Source organism: Trachurus japonicus, chromosome 19, assembly GCF_045865225.1.
Source record: "Trachurus japonicus isolate A0001 chromosome 19, Traja_1.0".
NCBI lineage: Eukaryota > Metazoa > Chordata > Actinopteri > Carangiformes > Carangidae > Trachurus > Trachurus japonicus.
Genome location: NC_140925.1, coordinates 12,459,146 through 12,476,973, shown reverse-complemented (window position 1 = coordinate 12,476,973; position 17,828 = coordinate 12,459,146). Strand labels below are relative to the sequence as shown.

General features: G+C 42.1%; 3 protein-coding genes across 4 annotated transcripts; 1 reads left to right on the top strand and 2 right to left on the bottom strand.

Annotated features, from left to right (window-relative positions):
* Positions 1 to 2,546: 2,546 nt before the first annotated feature.
* Positions 2,547 to 4,685, bottom strand: LOC146967535 (uncharacterized). The gene is made up of 4 exons (XM_085761341.1): positions 4,570 to 4,685; positions 3,518 to 3,883; positions 3,298 to 3,422; positions 2,547 to 3,210 (listed from the first exon to the last, which is right to left on the bottom strand). Exons 1-4 carry the CDS (start codon positions 4,634 to 4,636, stop codon positions 3,073 to 3,075), a joined length of 696 nt encoding a protein of 231 aa, XP_085617467.1. The 5' UTR covers positions 4,637 to 4,685; the 3' UTR covers positions 2,547 to 3,072.
* A 3,199-nt stretch (positions 4,686 to 7,884) lies between these two features.
* On the bottom strand, positions 7,885 to 15,032 carry narf (nuclear prelamin A recognition factor). Its single transcript, XM_085761838.1, has 12 exons — positions 14,775 to 15,032; positions 13,437 to 13,505; positions 13,278 to 13,346; positions 12,420 to 12,548; positions 12,180 to 12,312; positions 11,162 to 11,296; positions 10,823 to 10,941; positions 9,696 to 9,825; positions 9,350 to 9,422; positions 8,837 to 8,974; positions 8,521 to 8,678; positions 7,885 to 8,432 (listed from the first exon to the last, which is right to left on the bottom strand). The coding sequence occupies exons 2-12, from the start codon at positions 13,488 to 13,490 to the stop codon at positions 8,185 to 8,187; spliced, it is 1,386 nt and encodes a 461-aa protein (XP_085617964.1). The 5' UTR covers positions 13,491 to 13,505; positions 14,775 to 15,032; the 3' UTR covers positions 7,885 to 8,184.
* Positions 15,033 to 15,321: 289 nt separating this feature from the next.
* Positions 15,322 to 17,570, top strand: cybc1 (cytochrome b-245 chaperone 1). Of its 2 annotated transcripts, XM_085761839.1 has the most exons (7): positions 15,322 to 15,459; positions 15,707 to 15,794; positions 15,942 to 15,983; positions 16,085 to 16,255; positions 16,336 to 16,480; positions 17,090 to 17,242; positions 17,552 to 17,570. In XM_085761839.1, the coding sequence occupies exons 2-6, from the start codon at positions 15,707 to 15,709 to the stop codon at positions 17,238 to 17,240; spliced, it is 597 nt and encodes a 198-aa protein (XP_085617965.1). In that variant the 5' UTR covers positions 15,322 to 15,459; the 3' UTR covers positions 17,241 to 17,242; positions 17,552 to 17,570. The 2 variants fall into 2 exon arrangements, with proteins under 2 accessions (XP_085617965.1, XP_085617966.1); XM_085761840.1 differs by lacking the exon at positions 17,552 to 17,570 and having other exon boundaries at positions 15,407 to 15,463; positions 17,090 to 17,512.
* The last annotated feature ends 258 nt before the right edge of the window (positions 17,571 to 17,828 follow it).

The following is a 17,828-nucleotide window of genomic DNA, read 5'->3' as shown; positions in this document are numbered from 1 at the left end:
ACTCCCAGAGTGGTCCCATTGTAAACAACGGCGATGCATGACGTAGGTTCCGCACGAGCAGTAGGCTACTTTAAAGGGATAGTTCAACATTTTGACAAAGTGGCCCATTGCCATAATCCCTTTAGTCATATCAGTAGGTTCGTTACCTTTAATTGTCGTTGCAAGCTATTTTTAGAACGGCGGAGCAGAGCCGCGAGCTGCTCAGAGCTTCAGTACGCTACAGAGGCTAATGGGATTTCTTGGTTTCCTTCATCAAACTCATCAAATACACAATCCAACAACTCCAAAATGCTGTTGTGGACAAGTTGTGACCTGCTTATTCACCATGCTATGAGATAATAACAGAATGTTATGAGACAGAGTTGTTTTCGAGGTAAATGCAGAGACTGCTTGCCGAAAAACTGCCCCCGACTGGAACACGCATCAGCGATTTTGCATGTATTTAGGCCTACCTCTAAAACAACTCCGTCTCGTAACGTTCTTTTATGAGACGGTAACGAACCTACTCCTAAAACTATAGGGATTATGGCAATGGGCCAATTTGTCAAAATGTTGAACTATCCCTTTAACGAGACATACAGGGGAAAGGGCTGTAATTTACATCCAGAAACAGTTGTTCATTTGTTCTGGCTGTGCTCTTACAGGAAAAAACTATGGGCAGACCTTAGCAAATTTATTAATATTGACTCTCTCACTATAGATTTTATTTTACTTTGGGAAAATGTTGTGTTTGGTTCCCATAATTACCCTAAGAAAGAAGGAAAATGTTACTTTTTAATAAAAAATCTGTTTTTATTTCTTGCAAAATTCCATATTCATAAAAATACATTTTCTAAGAAAACCCCTTGCTTTTATGTTTTTCATCTGACCTTGTTGTATAATGAACATCACCCCTGGCACATGTTCTCTGTATTTTCCTTGTCCTACTATTTGTATTTATGTCAACTCCTTTTAAATAAAGCTGTTGAGAAAAAAAAAACAGGGGAAAGGGTAGGCCGCATGACATCATTTGGTCCACCACCTCTGAGCGTGTTTGAGTCATCTGAGCTCAAATGCACAGTTACTGTACTCACTATCTTTGATCATAGATCAGCATTGCGGTGTAGATGCAGAAAAAAACAGTGAAATGTCCCTTTCTTTCATTTTCACCGATGTATTGTGTTTGAAGACATCTTTGGAAAAAGGTTTTAATCTTAAATGATTAATGTGCATTCACAACAGCCAGATGTGCATTAAGAGGAAATGAAGTTCACCTCCCTAGTTACTTTAATATCGGTGATTCAACTTTATTTTCTACACAATGTTAAAACAGTTACAGCCAGTTAAACATGAGCATGGCCAAAAACTTACAGTAACTCTAGCTCATGCTTTCATCATGCATTTGCTCATGGTGCAGAAATCCCAGGTCATATTTAGGACACCCAGTCTCAGAAACTCATATGTACAAAACAACACAAAGGTGTCACTGACAGCTTTTATTTCTGTGAGCTACTTCATGTTGAAACCGCTGAACATATAGAAACAGGAAATAACTCTAGCTCATGCTTTTATCTAAAAGGTCATATTTAGACAGCAAGTCACACAGATGTCTCACTGTAACAGATCAACATACACTGAAACAGCCCGATGACTCACTAAAATCTGAGATCTGAGATCTACAGGTCCGCAGCTTTTTCCAGGCCATTAAGGGGAGACACTACAGGTGAATAGGGTAAAACATAACATATGTCACCATGAAACTTCCCAAGTTTATCACTTACATTACGACAAATATTTTTCGTATTACAAGTTTGATCAAATTTTATGTTTAAATATGTAAATGTGGCAATATCCAATTAAATATGCGCTAATTAGCATATGTTTCCAGAACCGAAATCTGAACAATGGATAAAGCCCCTTTTAAAATTCTTGTTTTATTTTGTTGACATATTAGAGTCAGAAGTTTTTACAGAGGGGATTTTGGATATCTCTTTTTTATCACTCTGTAAATGAGAAAATACTGTCACCAGCCCTAAAAAAAAATCTAATTTTGCCATGTTTTTAGGGATAAAATGTTGAATAAATCAGGCTGTGAATGATATCAGCAACAATCCCCTATGTAAAAAACTTCAGAATATAGACTGGAAGGTTTGGTGTCTGTGCTGCTGAAGTGGAGATTTCGGCTCAGAGTCTGAGGAAAAACTAATTTTGAGAAAACGGCCTTTAAAGACTTGTACTGTAAAATTCCATAGATTGTTAATGTAAATTGTACTTTTACCATTGGTTGCAGATACGGAGGAAATGACCATTTTTGGAGCCTACATCATTGTTCAGGAGAGAGAGAACTTTACAATGATACCTGACATGAATTTAGAAATCTACTGACGAAAGAGATCAAATGAAATAAAAATAACCACCTTAATGTGGTTTTTCTACCATTTCTTTTGACTTCTCTGAAAGAATACAAAAGGAAGAAAAATAACCCAAAATCTCAAAATTGACCAATGCATGAAGAAACAGTGTTTTTGCCTGTGGTGTCTAGTCGCCTATGAGCAATGAAATGAAAGTTAAAGTGCACAAGTTTCAGACAGACACTGGGTCACATCCTCTTTGTCTTCTTTTTTATTCACCAGGATTGTGAAGGAACACTTGATTATTGGCTCAGAGTTTACTGTAACTGATACAAACATGTGGGATGTTAAACTGAAAACACTTATTTTGACAGAAGCTTGGATTTACTGTTAAAGATAAAGTCAGCCAGAAAACCGAAAGCTCAGAGGCTGTTAATGACACACAAAGGAAACAAAGAATATGTGCGAGAAGGTCACGCAAACGCGTTGCTCAACATGGAATAACAAGACACTTGTTCAGCACTCATGCAGTATACGTACACCCCACATCACCCAGGATGTGGTGGCTCGTTAACTTTTCTGCAAACAAAGTCAAATTTGTGTAAAAGGAAGTGAAAAGTAGATAAAAGATGGGACATCACTGATGGGTCAATCCGTAGAATCAGACCATGTCGTCGCTACAGACCCGGCTGTAATAGCCTATACATAATGTGGTGCTGTTTTCCACAGAACCATGAGCTCTTCACAGAATGCCCCTGTAGTCGAGATTTGCAGATGTGATCATGTAGGGACAGTGCTGAGGTCTGCGCTCAGGACAGGTAGACTGAGGGTTAGGTCTCCGCGTTTCTACATCTCTGGCAGGTCTGAAGCTCTTCCTGAACTGTAGAGAAAGAAGAACCACATTTGTCTCAACTCAACCTCAACTGCTGGTTTTGCTAACGAGTTTTAGTCAACTTTATATACTTACTCGTTTGCATTTCACAATCAGGACTCCAATGAAGAGTATCAGCACCACACAGAAGGCTGTCACACTTAAGGAAATCAAGATCAAATCCAGAATCTGGTCCTTGCACGGCTCCCGGGGGCCCCCCTCTGTGAAAGCACAGGATGAAAAGTTACTAAGTTGCTGCTTTTAATTATGAATGTACAGTGTGTGTGTGTGTGTGTGTGTGTGTGTGTCCTTTTACTTGTGACGATGATGATGGTGCCGTTGCTGGACTTGGCTTCCTTGTTTGTCTCTACACTCCAGTGGCTCCAGCTGCAGTAGTACATGTCAGTGTCCTCCAGCTCCAGCAGAGACAGCCGCAGCATGAAGCTGGAGCCCTCAGTCTCAGCCAGCTCGTCTGAATCTATGTGAACTCGACCTCCATATTTTGGAGCTGTTGTATTCTTGGTAACTTTGCCGTTTTGCAGAGATAGGTATATAATATCTTTTTCACCATGAAAATACCTGCGCAGGTAGAGCCCCATGGGGTTAGACAATGAAGTGGTGCATGTGATCTCAGCAGATGAGTTTACTCTCATGTAAGAGAGTTTGGAAGGACTCTGAGACACTGTGGAGAGGAGGAGGACGGTTAAACAGAATAGTGAAGAAAATCATTCAGGAAACTAAAGCTGAAGTCATGTCAGACACTAAACACACCTGTCAATCACATTTCTCTGCTTCAAGTGTTTCATACTGGTCCTTGACACCTCAGTGAAATGTTGTTTCTTCTTTTACTATCTAACAGCTACTGTCCAAAGTCACATTTTAGATGGAGATCTTCCATTACAAATGAATTTTATGAAAAGTATTTAAACAAGTGGACAGGAAGCCCATAGTTTGGAGCCTTGTCACATTTCATAGAATGAGCTGCCAGATGTGTCTAGTGAACCTGAGAATGGGCCTGACCGATAATAAAGGGTAGTTTCTTGCACAACGACTCTGCTCGTTTTGACTCTGAGAACAGTTCGCTGATAAAATAAGTTACATTACATTGTGAATAATGGGCTTTTGATTTCTTTTCACTATTGTTACACAGCTCAAACAAAGGGAAAACTTGGGAAATCTGACTAACTTTTTAACAAAACCCATCCATTCAGTCTCTCTCTGTCACACGTGTTAAAGATATTAGAGTAGGTCTTAAAAATCATCTCTGTGTTTAGAAACTAATGCACCTAGTGATAGGCAGATCCTCGGGTAATTATGGTCACATTAAGCAAGCAACACACACACGCACACACACAAACAATCACTCACCTGTCCAGCTGTGGACCTCGGCAGACATGAAGAGCAATCCGAGCACATAGCACCAGTGGGGTTGCATCCTGTAAACTGACAGACTGTCGCTCAGAGAGAGCCGTATGTGGTTAAGAGGAAACGGTGCGTGTGTGTGTTCGACTGCATCAGAACTGAAGATAAGGAAGTGCTTGTTACTGACAAACATGTTTTTTTTAAAAGACATTTTCCATCACACAGAACTGTTGCATGCAAAGGCTGAATTAACCTGCACACTGTCTGACACAACACCCTGTCACAGTAACACTGTCAGAGATAAGGCAAGGAGTGAATCACAGCTTCTTCCAGCTGAACAGTTCAAAACCAAAGCCAGTGAAGAAACAGAGTTATCATTCAAATTGCTGCTGGAAAATCACCTGGCATTGATGGATTTCCACAAGAATTTTATTTAGCGTTTCACAATAAACTTACCCCTCTGTTGCTATCCCATTATAATGAAGTTATCCAAAACAGCTTTTTCTTTCCATCCTCACACACAGCATCAATAATTCTAATTCCTAAAAGAAAAATAAAGATCCTTATCTACATGAGGGTCAATGCCCCCTATCCATTTTGAAATGTGATATAGGGATATTTGCTAAGGTAATATCAAATATACTTGAAAGGATGATAATGAAACTGGTACATCCTGACCAAGCGGGTTCATAAAGCAACGATATGGTTCAGATAGTATAATACAGCTATTGAATATAAAATGGACAAACCGAAAATCCCCCACTCCTTCCCTTGTGTTGGCCTTAGATGCTGAGAAGGCCTTCGATAGGCTGGAGTGGGGGTACCTGTTCAAATCGCTTGAGAAATATTAATTTGGACTCAATTTCATTTGTTGTGTAAGAAGTTTATACCCTGGTGCCCGAGCTACAGTCATAACTAATGGTATAGCATTGTGCATTGTTGAGCTTCATATAGAGGTACCACGCAGGGATGCCCCCTCATCTGTTGTTCGTCCTGGCCCTTGAACCTCTTGCTATTGCTCTAAGACAGAATGCTGACATCGCAGGAGTGACAATTTTAATGAGGTCTGTAGGTGCCATGTAGTGTTTTTTGTGTGTCACATCCGGGGAGGAGTCAGGTGGGGTGGTACGTCAGCAGAGTAGTAAAATCAGCTGTTCTTCACCTGTTGATGAATGAATTAACTGAGAAGGTAAGAGGGGAAGGTCCTACTTTGCTGACTGCTAATTTACACTGTTTTGGACGATTTTAGGTTTTTTGTGGGATTGTTTCACTGCCTGTGTTTTATCTTAATAAACATGTGAATCGACATTCCTCCGAAGCTTACGTAGTTTTTATTATTCAGAAGCGTGTCCGGCAAGTAAAGTGTTTCCCTCGCTTAGCCTCTCAGTGACCACTACTGTTCCATCTATAGTCGCCTAACAAGGTCCACAACTTTATACTATATGCTGATAACATAATATGCTGAGGATGTCATCCTGTTCCTCGCTCTCGCAGCCCTCAAAATCAGTTAGGAGTGAGTGGTCTGAAAACCACAGACCAATTTTCAATTCAGAATTAAACACTGTAATCTCACCAAACTGTTCACCCTGGTGGAAATATTGTCAACTAAGAAGTGCTGTTGTAACTTTAAGGAATAAATGTAAAGATCCTCCGAGGGCAACATATTAGGATAACTGTTTATTCGTAAACGATCAATCTAAAAGCACCAAAGAACTTATTGACAAAATAACATCAGACTTTTGGATGTGATGTAACTGAAGATGAATGGAACCAGATTTGGATCAGAGCGCAAACAGTCTCTAAGGAGGTTTCATCGGAGTTACCACAACTCAAAACTGTATCATTGGACTCGTAGTACATTAAACAGACCAACTGGCTTGTGTTGGAGGTGCTCAGCTCAAGAGGGGACCTACCTGCACATGGTTTGCAAAACAACTAGAACCCATATAGAGCCAGATCCTGCTGTTTGCCTCCTGGAAATCTTTTCCAGGCTTATAAATCAGTCTAACAATAAATGGCTAGCAATAAAAAGTTATTATATTGCCAATGGAAAAACACCTCAGCTCCTATTATCCATGTCTGGTTAAATGTACTCTCAGAAGTAGAAAACCTGGAAAGAGTCATAATATACTGCAACACAAACTCTGTGGAGGAATATGAAAAAGTTTGGTCTTCTTGCTATGGCATGATTGATGAAATAGTTTCTGCCAAGGTAGACCACAATGTGTATACAGCCCTGTTTAATTATGTGAATGTGTGGGATGTGTTTACAAGGCAACTATGCTGCCCATTTTGATAATGTCTATGGACATATTGAAGCACTGTAATTTTGGCTATGATGAATTGTGAATGAATTGTGAGTTGAATAAGGTATTCCCTGCCTTCAATATTTTTTTTTTGGTCCTTTTTTTCTTCTTCCAACCTAAATGTATATGCCTAATCTGCAAAACCTTCAATAAAGAGAGGGTAAAACAAGGCCATTGTCATTGATTCCCCTCATCAAACCTTTCTCTGGCCAGGACATTCCTCTGTCATCATGGTTTTTTTGTGCACTTTATTAAACAAAATTCGTAGATGTCATTAAGCAACTGCCCTGTGTGCTTTTAATTGCCCCCTGGAGACAAACAAAGTTTTATTGAATTGAATTGAATCATTAGTCACCAATCATGCCATCAAGTCTGATCCTCACTTAACCTTTGAGGCTCATCAAGCATCTCTGCAAGATATCATTTGCACCACCTCAGGAACATTATAGCCAGACTCCGTTCCACACTCACCCCACATGATGCCGAGAAACTCTTCCACTTCATTGTCTCCACCAGACTGGACTGTTGCAATGCAATATAACTTGTGTCTCTGTGTTTATAGGGTTAGCAGTCCTGAATCATGTCACTGGCACTGAATTTAAATAATTTTGAAAACAATTTAATTTCTCCATTTAATGTCTTGTTGTCATGTTTCTCAAATCATCTCATTGTGTTTACATCAACATTGTCTGTTCAATGAGCAAAGGAATCAGAGAGATTTAGTATTTTAGTGTGATTGATCTTTTATAACAAAGATAAATGATGAAGTTTGGGAAATGATAATAAAATTAAATCTTGTACCATTAAAAATGATGAGTCTCTACATAGGGATGGATTCAGGTGTACTTGATGATTGCCTTTGATCTTCTGGAGCAGCAGCTCGACTTTCCGACGACTGGCTGAGATAAGATGATCACACATGGTTGAGAGTACAATGGACCGGTGGAGATGACTTGACTACACAGTAAAACGTCTTCTTCACTATGAACCAATCAAGACTCTTCACACTCAGTGTCAGTCGCATGACTCTGCATCATTCATCTTAGAAGTCGTCATGCGACCAGCTCAGTGACATCATGGCTTCATTCAGCATGACATCCATAAGAAGTTAGACCTCATCTTTCCTCAAGCTCAGGTTTGGCCCTGTTCTCAGTACAGACACTGCCTCACTGTGACCAAATGGAAGAACTGCACCTATGGAGACTGGTCTTCAGCAAGTCCACCAGGGTCTTCAGCAGGACGGAGATGGTCCAGAATCAGGACCATGCTTAGGGGACCTCATTCAACCATCGTGTCTTCAAGTTAAATTACTGTCTCACCACTGCATGTGGGGGGGCTGTCCATTGCCTGGACCCTGGTTTCTATACTGGGTGTGCAGCAGCATACTGGTCTGGGCGGAGTCCTGGCCCTGCAGCCAGTCTCGATAGAGAGTCTGCAAGGTGGGGTTGAGCTCTGGGAGACGGACTGGCAGGCTGCTGTAGGAGTTTTCCATTTGCTGGACCAGGGCTTTGTCCACCCGTCCTTCTACCTCGCTCTCCGCCTGACCCCGGCCACTCAAGCACCCTGGAGAGGGGAGGGGGGTTACATGATGAGGGAGTCTCCATGGCATTGAGATGAGTGAATATACTGTATGGCTGCAGAGTTAAGTTACCTCCTGGACAAGACAACACCTCCACCAGATGGTATGGCACTCGTCCCTTTCTCATCCGGTGGACGAGGGTCTGGATGTTCCTGAAGCCATAGACAGCAGCAAACTGCAGCAAAGTCTTTCCGTCCCGCTCCAGGGTCACTTCCTGGAAGTCTCGGTTCCTATGAATGTACCAATATGAAGACAGGAAAAGAGCTGTTAATCATGTCACACAGACAAGGACATAATGCTACAGATACTCAGGTGTTCCAACTGTGACACATTCAAAATCCATCAACAAAAGTTACAGTGTAGGTGTGAGGATCCAGGTGAGTCTCACCTGAGGGTTTTGTATGTGATCTCATGCACCTCCACACCGAAGAGCTCTTTGGCAGCGTGTTTGAACATGTGCTCCAGGAAACCTTCAGAACCTCGACCCTCGTGTCTCACTAGAGCCACCTCTCCAATCTCCCCCAGCCTGAAGCCAAGTACAACCACTCAGTGAAGATATCACCACATTAATATACAATTCACATGCAATTATGTACAGTAGTTGGTTGGATTGTTCTACGGCAGCTCTTAGTGTAGAGCTTGAAATATCAAACACATGCAAAGTAAGAATCAGTCACATGTCGGGCTGCATCATGTCCAATCAGCTCTGGTCCAGTCTAATCCAGTCTCCTCCCCATTAAGTCTGATCCAATATGATCCAGTCTGGTCATGTCTGGTCCATCCCACTCCAGGCTAGTCCAGTCTGATTAGGTCTGGCCGACCCTGATCCATTCAGATCATGTCTGGTCCAGTCTGGTCAAGTTTACTTGGGGTGACAAAGAAAACCATTTCCACTACTCACACTGGATCCAGTGGAACAGACTCCAGGTCCGCCACTGAGATGTTCCTCTGCTGCATTAAGTGATAGATCTCACCTGAAACATCAAACAACCCTGTTACCGAAATATCACCATTAAATTGATTGAATCATCTCAAGGGGTTATTCCCAATAATGAATGTTGACTTCAAACGAAGGACTACAGGAGTCGAAGGGGGAACCTTTTCACACAACTGAGCAGTCAAACAAAAACAAGACACTTCATTCTGTACGAATACTGCACAAAGTATATAATAGTGCATGCATATGTTGTAAACACAGCAGGTCATAAGTCACAGTGAGGTCACAGCAGCAGTGTATAAGAGTGAACCTGAGGTGAGGACACAGTCGACATCTCTGGAGTCCAGTAGAGTATTGTAGAACTCCTCTCTGATGGCTTCCAGCTTCTTATCAAAGCAGGGAGCCACCACGATGTGGTACACCTTATCTGGACTCAGGCTCTGTTAGGAAAAGAAGAAACAACAACAACAACATAATCAGGTATATTATATAACTTACCGACAGGATCACAGTGATTATGTACTGTATGTATGTTTCTGTTCACTGTTTGAGCTTAACACAAGTAAAGATCCTTATAGTTTTAGCAGTAGGTTCGTTATCTTTAATTGTCGGTGCAAGCTATTTTTAGAACCGCCGAGCCGAGCGGCGAGCTGCTCAGAGCTACGCTACGGAGGCTAATGGGATTTCTTGGTTTCCCTCATCAAACTCATCAAATACACAATCCAACAACTCCAAAACGCTCTGGTGGACAAGTTGTGACCTGCACATTCACCACGCTATGAGATAATAACACAACGTTACCAGACAGAGTTGTTTTAGAGGTAATTTCATGCAAAGCCGTTGATGCGCGTTGCCTTCAGGGACAGTTTTTCAGCAAGCAGTCTCTGCATTTACCTTGAAAACCTTGAAAACAACTTGTAACGTTCTATTATTATCCCATAGTGTGGTGAATGTGCAGAGCATTTTGGAGTTTTTGGATTGTGTATTTGTTGAGTTTGATGAGGGAAACTCCAAGAAATCCCATTAGCCTCCGTAGTGTAGCTCTGAGCAGCTCACGGCTCTGCTCCGCCGTTCTAAAAATAGCTTGCACCGACTATTAAAGGTAACGAACCTACTGCTATGACTACAGGGATTATGGCAATGGGCCAATTTGCCAAAATGTTGAACTATCCCTTTAAAAGGTAAATGTGCTGAAATATCAAACATTAATAATCTTTCTGACTCAACTGGATTAAAATGGATGCTTAGCACTTTATCTACCTGATACCACGATGAATCACTTATTCTGGACTCAGAGTTTCCAGCTCAGTGTTCACTGACTCATAGTTCAGGTTTAGAGCCAAAGTTTGTTAAACCTGCTTTCTGGAGCAGAGCCCTGTAGCCTTTACTGCTACAATTAACTGGACTAGTTAACCGCAGCTGACTAGTTCCACCCACCTGCTGTTTAGAGAAGTAGTCTTTGATCAGACAGCCCATGATCTGCTGAGAAGACCTGGCAGTGCAGATATGCGGGGTGACCAAACTGCCCAGGATCCGCTCTGAGTAACGGATCCACCCTGAGGAGGACACACACACACACGCACACACACACGCGCGCTTGATTAGCCCTACTCCTTCTCTCTCTTATCTCTGACGAGGGGTGTGGGGTGAGAAAAGCTCTTTATCTCTCTCTAGCAGTTTTCTTGTGTTGTTTATGTCTAAGTCTCTGTGTGAACTGCAGCTATTTGCAGAGAGAGGGAGAGAAGGGGTGCACATGGTAAAACAGAGGAGGTTTACCTGGGCAGGAGGAGGTGAACATGGGCAGGGCATTGGAGTCGTGGTGCCTCCTGCGGTACCTCTGAATAAACTCCTTCTGACTCTCTAAGATGCTGAATCCTGTTGCCAGAGTGGAGTCAAATACATAGTGGACTCCTGTAGACCAGAGAGTCCAGTTCATGTTTAATTAACAGGAATCAAGAGCAAATAACAGAGGATGCGAATGCATTCTGTTTCTGATTGAATACAGTCAGTGAGCTGCTGAAGAGAAGACAGGGAGATGGCGATTGTTAAAGGGATAGTTCAACATTTTGGCAAATTGGCCCATTGCCATAATCGCATAGTCATAGCAGTAGGTTCGTTACCTTTATTTGTCAGTGCAAGTTATTTTTAGAACAGTGGAGTGGAGCCGCAAGCTGCTCAGAGCTACGCTACGGAGGGATTTCTTGGTTTCCCTCATCAAACTCATCAAATACACAATCCAACAACTCCAAAACACTCTGGTGGACAAGTTGTGACCTGCACATTCACCACGCTAAGAGATAATAACGGAACATTACCAGACAGAGTTGTTTTCAAGGTAAATTCATGCAAAACCGCTGATGCGCGTTGCCTTCAGGGACAGTTTTTCAGCAAGCAGTCTCTGCATTTACCTCGAGAACGGCTACGTTTTGTAACGTTCCATTATTATCTCATAGCGTGGTGAATGTGCAGGTCACAACTTGTCCACGAAAGCGTTTCGGAGTTTTTGGATTGTGTATTTGATGAGTTTAATGAAGGGAAACCAAGAAATCCCATTTGCCTCCGTAGTGTAGCTCTGAGCAGCCTGCCGCTCTGCTCGGCCGTTCTAAAAATAGCTTGCACCGACAAATAAAGGTAACGACCCTACTGCTATGACTATAGAGATTATGGCAATGGGCCAATTTGCCAAAATGTTAAACTATCCCTTTAAACCAGATTCCCCTCCATGATCTTGTGCCTCAGACCCATACAGTTTATAAATAAATGTGAACTTGGTCGTGAATTTGAAGACACTCACCCAGACTCTTCAGAAAGCTGCACAGTTTGCGGGCGGCGTCACTGATGTCCAGATCAAACTTGACGGCAAAGAACGGCAGTGACTGTGGACAAACGGAGGCGACCAGCACCTTGTGTTCTGACACGTCACACCTCTGGGAGGGAACAGTTACACAATGAAACTACACAGTGGGAGCAGTAATGTCATCATATTATCACAAAAAACAACATAGAAACAGACTGCTGCTTATGTATATTGAACCTTATTGTTCTCCAGAACCTGCTCCATCTCCTCAAGGTTCTGCTGAGATATCTTCAGACTCTCCTCCTCTGACACACAGCCATCACAGGACAGACAAGCACTCAGCAAAACCTGAGCTCCTTCATTTAGCTGAGGACACACAGGACAGGCGAGATGGTACCAGAAACAATGGTCACACAGAGGGCGTGCATCACAACCAGGCACATAACATCCTCCAAGCCAATACAATATGTATGGACTCTGAACAGAGGTTTTTACACAGTACTACTTAATTTGTAAAGCATGTATTATAAAATTATGCATGTTCGAAGGCAAAACATTTTAATACCCTTTCAAATAGAGTTTAAAGGGATAGTTCAACATTTTGGCAAATTGGCCCATTGCCATAATCGCTATAGTCACAGCAGTAGGTTCGTTACCTTTATTTGTCGGTGCAAGCTGTTTTTAGAACAGCGGAGCAGAGCCGTGAAGCTCCTCTTCCCTGGTTCGTCCAATTTGGATGGACTAGGGAGAGGAGCTTCCGCTACAAACAAGCTTGAAATATAGACTTATTTAATTTTTTTCAGGACAACTTCGTATTTCGGGGCTTCAATACAAGACGGACATTACATACGAGCAGCATGGAGGTATTTGGATGTTTTTTGGTGTGTCTTTTTGTTACGAAGACAGTTGGTATCCATTTGCAACCGTTATATGGACATGCACTGCTGTGCCGAGACCCCCTGTAACTCAGAGAAGCCACGGAGGACTCTGAAACTTCTCCCAGCCCTTAGTCGACATGAGGGCGAGTAGATAATGAGTGCAATTTGAATTTTGAGTGAACTATCCCTTTAATAAATAGAAGACTGATGTAGTTACCTGTCCATGACTGCCTTGTTCCCCCTCCTGCTGTGAGACGGCTCCCTCATCACTCTGCTCCTTGTTGCACTGTGACCACATGGATAATCAATTAAAGACTTTTCTGATCCCGGATCACAAAAACAACCATGTTCTTCGGAGCGGGCCGAGTCAATTCACCTGTTTGGTGCAGTTCTCACACTTCGTCCTCTTTGCTATATTCACATTGGACATCTTGCTTGTGGTTACCTAAACATAGTGATGACATATAGATAACAGCAGTATGAGCCCCCTCCTCCTCTAATCAGACACACAACACTGAGAATAGTGGGAAACAAACTAGTATCATGTCATTAATATTTCAACGTTTCGTGTTATTCCATGCACAGTGTTAACAGCGTGTGACATGACTGGAAGACTCTTTGATTTACCTAAGCTATCTCATAGTATGTGTATGTTGTTGTGTGACAATGTGTAGGGTGAATTCAGGTAGCCTATATTGGGACAATTTTTGTAAATCCATTTTCTGAGCCATTTTTTCTCATCAAGATTAATAAATAACCCAACAAATGAGCTACGTCTGGATTCTTTTAGGTGTCTAGATTCTTCTTTCGTGAGAGCACAGCATGACACAAAACTATATTTTCGCAACTTGTTTGGTAAATTGGGACACAGGCCTGTGGTATATTGCATGGAGCTGCAATTACATTAAAAAAATACATGAATAGATTGCTTAAGTATGTATATTAGGCCTATAGCCTATTATATTTAATGTTGTGTATTGTTTATAATCTCACAATGTACAATGTACCAATTATTTCAACAAACAGCAGATTTAATAGCCTGAAACATATTGTGAGCAGATTATTGACCTCAGGAGAAGCAAGCATGTTTTTTTTAAATATTTTGTTAGATTTGTTATATTTTGTTAAATATGCTGACCACACACCCCTGTGTGATGTCACCCAAAATATTTAATGTAGACATCCAGAGGAATGTACAGTATCAGCACCTTTAACTTTGCCATAGCCCATTCAAGGCAAGTGGAAGCAGTGTTTTTCCTTATCTGTCCCAAATTATCTATAATGTCCCAATATACCTGAACTCACCCTATAGTTGTTGCATAGCTTAACAGTGTTGTGTGTAATAATGTTCTACATGGTGAATAAAATCCACAATCACTCAACAACACACAGCTTAACATATAGCAACACTTACCCAAGGGCACTTGACTTGCTGCAGGATGGAGCCACAACAGTAGATGAGCTGCTCTTCTCTGAGTCACAGCTGCCCAGCTACTGTGCTACTGTGTTGTGTGTTGTTGAGTGTGTGACAGTGACTGTGTGTTGTGGTGTGACTGCGTGTAGACTAGAGTTGTGTGACTGTCTGTGCATGTTTGTGTGTAGTGTTGTATGTATGACTGTAGGACGGTGCGCGCTGTTACTGTAGATAAACAGTCTGTAGTGTTGTGTAATACTGTGTCGTGTGCTGCTGACTGACCGAGTAGAGGTAACTCACCGGACGGTTTCTGTTCCGCTCTCAGACAAAGACGAGGAGGAGCCGCAGAGGACGGAGGCGCTGAGGAGGACAGGAGGGACAGGAGGACAGGAGGGAAGAGGACAGGAGGGACAGGACAGCGAGTGAACTCCGCTGTCTCTCGGCTCTTCTCACTTAGGTCCACTCGTTTATGGACAGCGTCCCCAAATGCCAGCTCGGCGGATATTACAGACGAGAACATCTGACATTCATGCCACCGGTGAACTGACTATACACCCTGGCTGCTACTACCCCGGCGCGGCCACTGCGCATGCGTGGAGGATGCAGTCAAATTAATGTAACAGCTCAGCCTGTTCTGGACTATACGGACAAAGCTTCAGTGTTTTTTTTTTTAACCAGTCACTCTGTTTTGTTAGACAGTTTTGTGCAGTAAACTATAACCACACAGCCAAATACACCTTTACGTTTGAACCATAGACTGTAAAAGGTTTCAGTGCATGTTTTACGCTCTTATTTTGAAAGCAGCGTGAGGAGAAGCGCATCCAATCAAGGCTGACGGATCCCGGAAGGAAGTGTCACCTATTGCAGAAGATTGCTGCTGCAACAACAGGAACTGAGCTGTATATTCATTCACTGACGGTTTGAAGGGACTCGTGCTGTTTTATACGATCTTGTTGGCGAGAATCTCAAGGAAAGTGAGTAAAAGGTGAGTGTGAAGAAGAGATGATTCTTTATGAAACTGTTACTACTTTGATAAAAGCTTCGTTTCTGATGCTTCATGTCAACACATCGCCCCCTTCTGGTCAGAATGAAAAACGGGCAAAATTACAAATTAATCTTCATTGAAACTGCAGGCTATAGGTAAAATGAGCTTATACATGTGAAGTAGATAATTGAATGTATGATAATTGATAATTGAGTTGTAGTTAACCGACCTCCTGGCATCTGCTCAGATGGGATACATGACAGTAGAGGAGCACAGCTCCACCCTGCTCCACCTGAAAAGGACTCCAGGCCTCCGGTCCTGGTCTCTCCTGATTGGTAAGTGTGTAGCATAGACTGTAAAGGTGTGTGGGCCTATTCCTCTTTATAAACCATCCTGTGTGATCCTTCAAACAGTTTCATTCAAACATCTCTGCTCTGGCCATGCATCGTCTTCAAATAAGAAGCCTGTCATTGTAATTGCAGGTATAGCATCAGTTGGACTGGCAGCTGCATACTACAGCTCAGGTAAAGAATTCAGTGAATCTGTTCATTTTTCTTTCAACATACTGTTAACCTCCGATGTTAATGTTTTGTGTTCTCTTTGTTGTTTTATGTGAACCTCTTAGACAGCATCCTGTGGAAACTATTCTATGTGACTGGCTGTCTATTTGTGGCTGTACAGAACATGGAGGAATGGGAAGACGCTGTCTTCGACAAAACCAAGAACCTGATAGAGCTCAAGACCATGAGTTTGTACGCTTCAGTTCTGACGATGTGGAGGAAGGGACAGGAAAAAAGTCAGTAGCACACTGTTGATATGTTTGTGCTGTGCTCTGGGACTGTTAGATCTTAATTGTTATGTCCTCTCTCTGTCCAGTTGTGCTGGATCTGACTCAGCTCTGTGATATCTGCATCCAAGAGGAGAGGGTTCGTTATCTGGGGAAGGGCTACGTGCTTATGCTGCGTCTGGCTGCAGGCTTCTCCTACCCCCTCACTCAGAGTGCCACACTGGGAGGACGCAGGTATGTGTCTCAAAACATTACAGAGACGTAGAGACAGTAACAAGGTTGATCAAAACTCATATAGTGCAAGCAAATGGAGGTAAATGTCCATGTTTTTTATTTCCTTGTAAGTCAGAGCCATATTGTTAGGGGTTTTGTGGGGAGGAGAAACAAAGGTCAAGGATGCGGTGATATTACAAAATGTCAGTTTTATGTTGTGCAAGCAATATCTCAGGAGCTTGTTCAAATTTGGCAGTGGCACAAATATTGGGGTGGTTCAGTGGCTTGCCTGGTGGGGTGCGTGCCATTTGGCTTGGTCCTAATTTGCGGTGGTCATGAACATGTGTTCACCTGAATTTGAGGATTAATTTAGATTTTGGTGATCAAAGGTCCCTATTAGAGAATCCCTATCCTTACACTCCTTCAAATTTTCATTTTGTTACAATATGACATGTTTCATGTGTAAATGAGATGATTACCATTAAAGAACAGTTTGAAAAGACAGGACACATTTAACCTCCACACATTTACTACTGATCTTCAAAAACGTACTGAAACAACTTTACCTGTCTGCGATCACGACTAGATTGGAGGATAATGTGTCTAATGCTGTTTTCTGTTTCTTGGCAGTGATGTGGAGGCGGTGGCTGCTCTACTGAAACGTTTTTTGGGGCTGGAGGAGCTCAGGCAACATGAGGAAGATGATGATGAAGAGGAGGAATGCTCTCTGGATAACAGCAGCGACCAAGATGATGAAGCTGATGAAGTCGGAAACCTGTAACGGTAGTTGTTGTTGTTGTTGAGTTTGGGCATTGTGGTTGAGAATTAGCGGGCTCAGCTTGAGTGAAATTCATTATTATACTGAAAGTGTGTGCATGTGACACTGAGGGTGTAGGCTGTTATTATGTACACACACTCTTCTGTTGTGTATATCTGAGTTAAAGTAAATAATTCAACATTTAGACCTCCATGAAAAATCCTTCAGGTGCAGAGACTATAGCTCATCAGGTCTAATGATTGTTTGAAGGTGCAGCTCCACGTTGTCTGTATTAACCGTGCCTTTCACTGAGCTAATGACTGTTTATGGTGTAGATGCTGTTCCCACCACTCTCCGGACCACCCAGCTGACAGCGTGTACTCTCACCGTAGACTGTCAAATGTATCTCCATAGTACGACGGAGTATTTGGGCCAAATTGAGGAAAAAAACAAAAAAACACAGACTTTGAGAATAAAGTCATAAATTTACGAGAATAAAGTCGTACATTTCCTACGAGAAAAAAGTCATAACATTACGACAATAAAATCGTAAATTTATGACTTTATTCTCGAAGTTTGAGATTTTTTTATTTGTCAATGTGGCCCTAATAC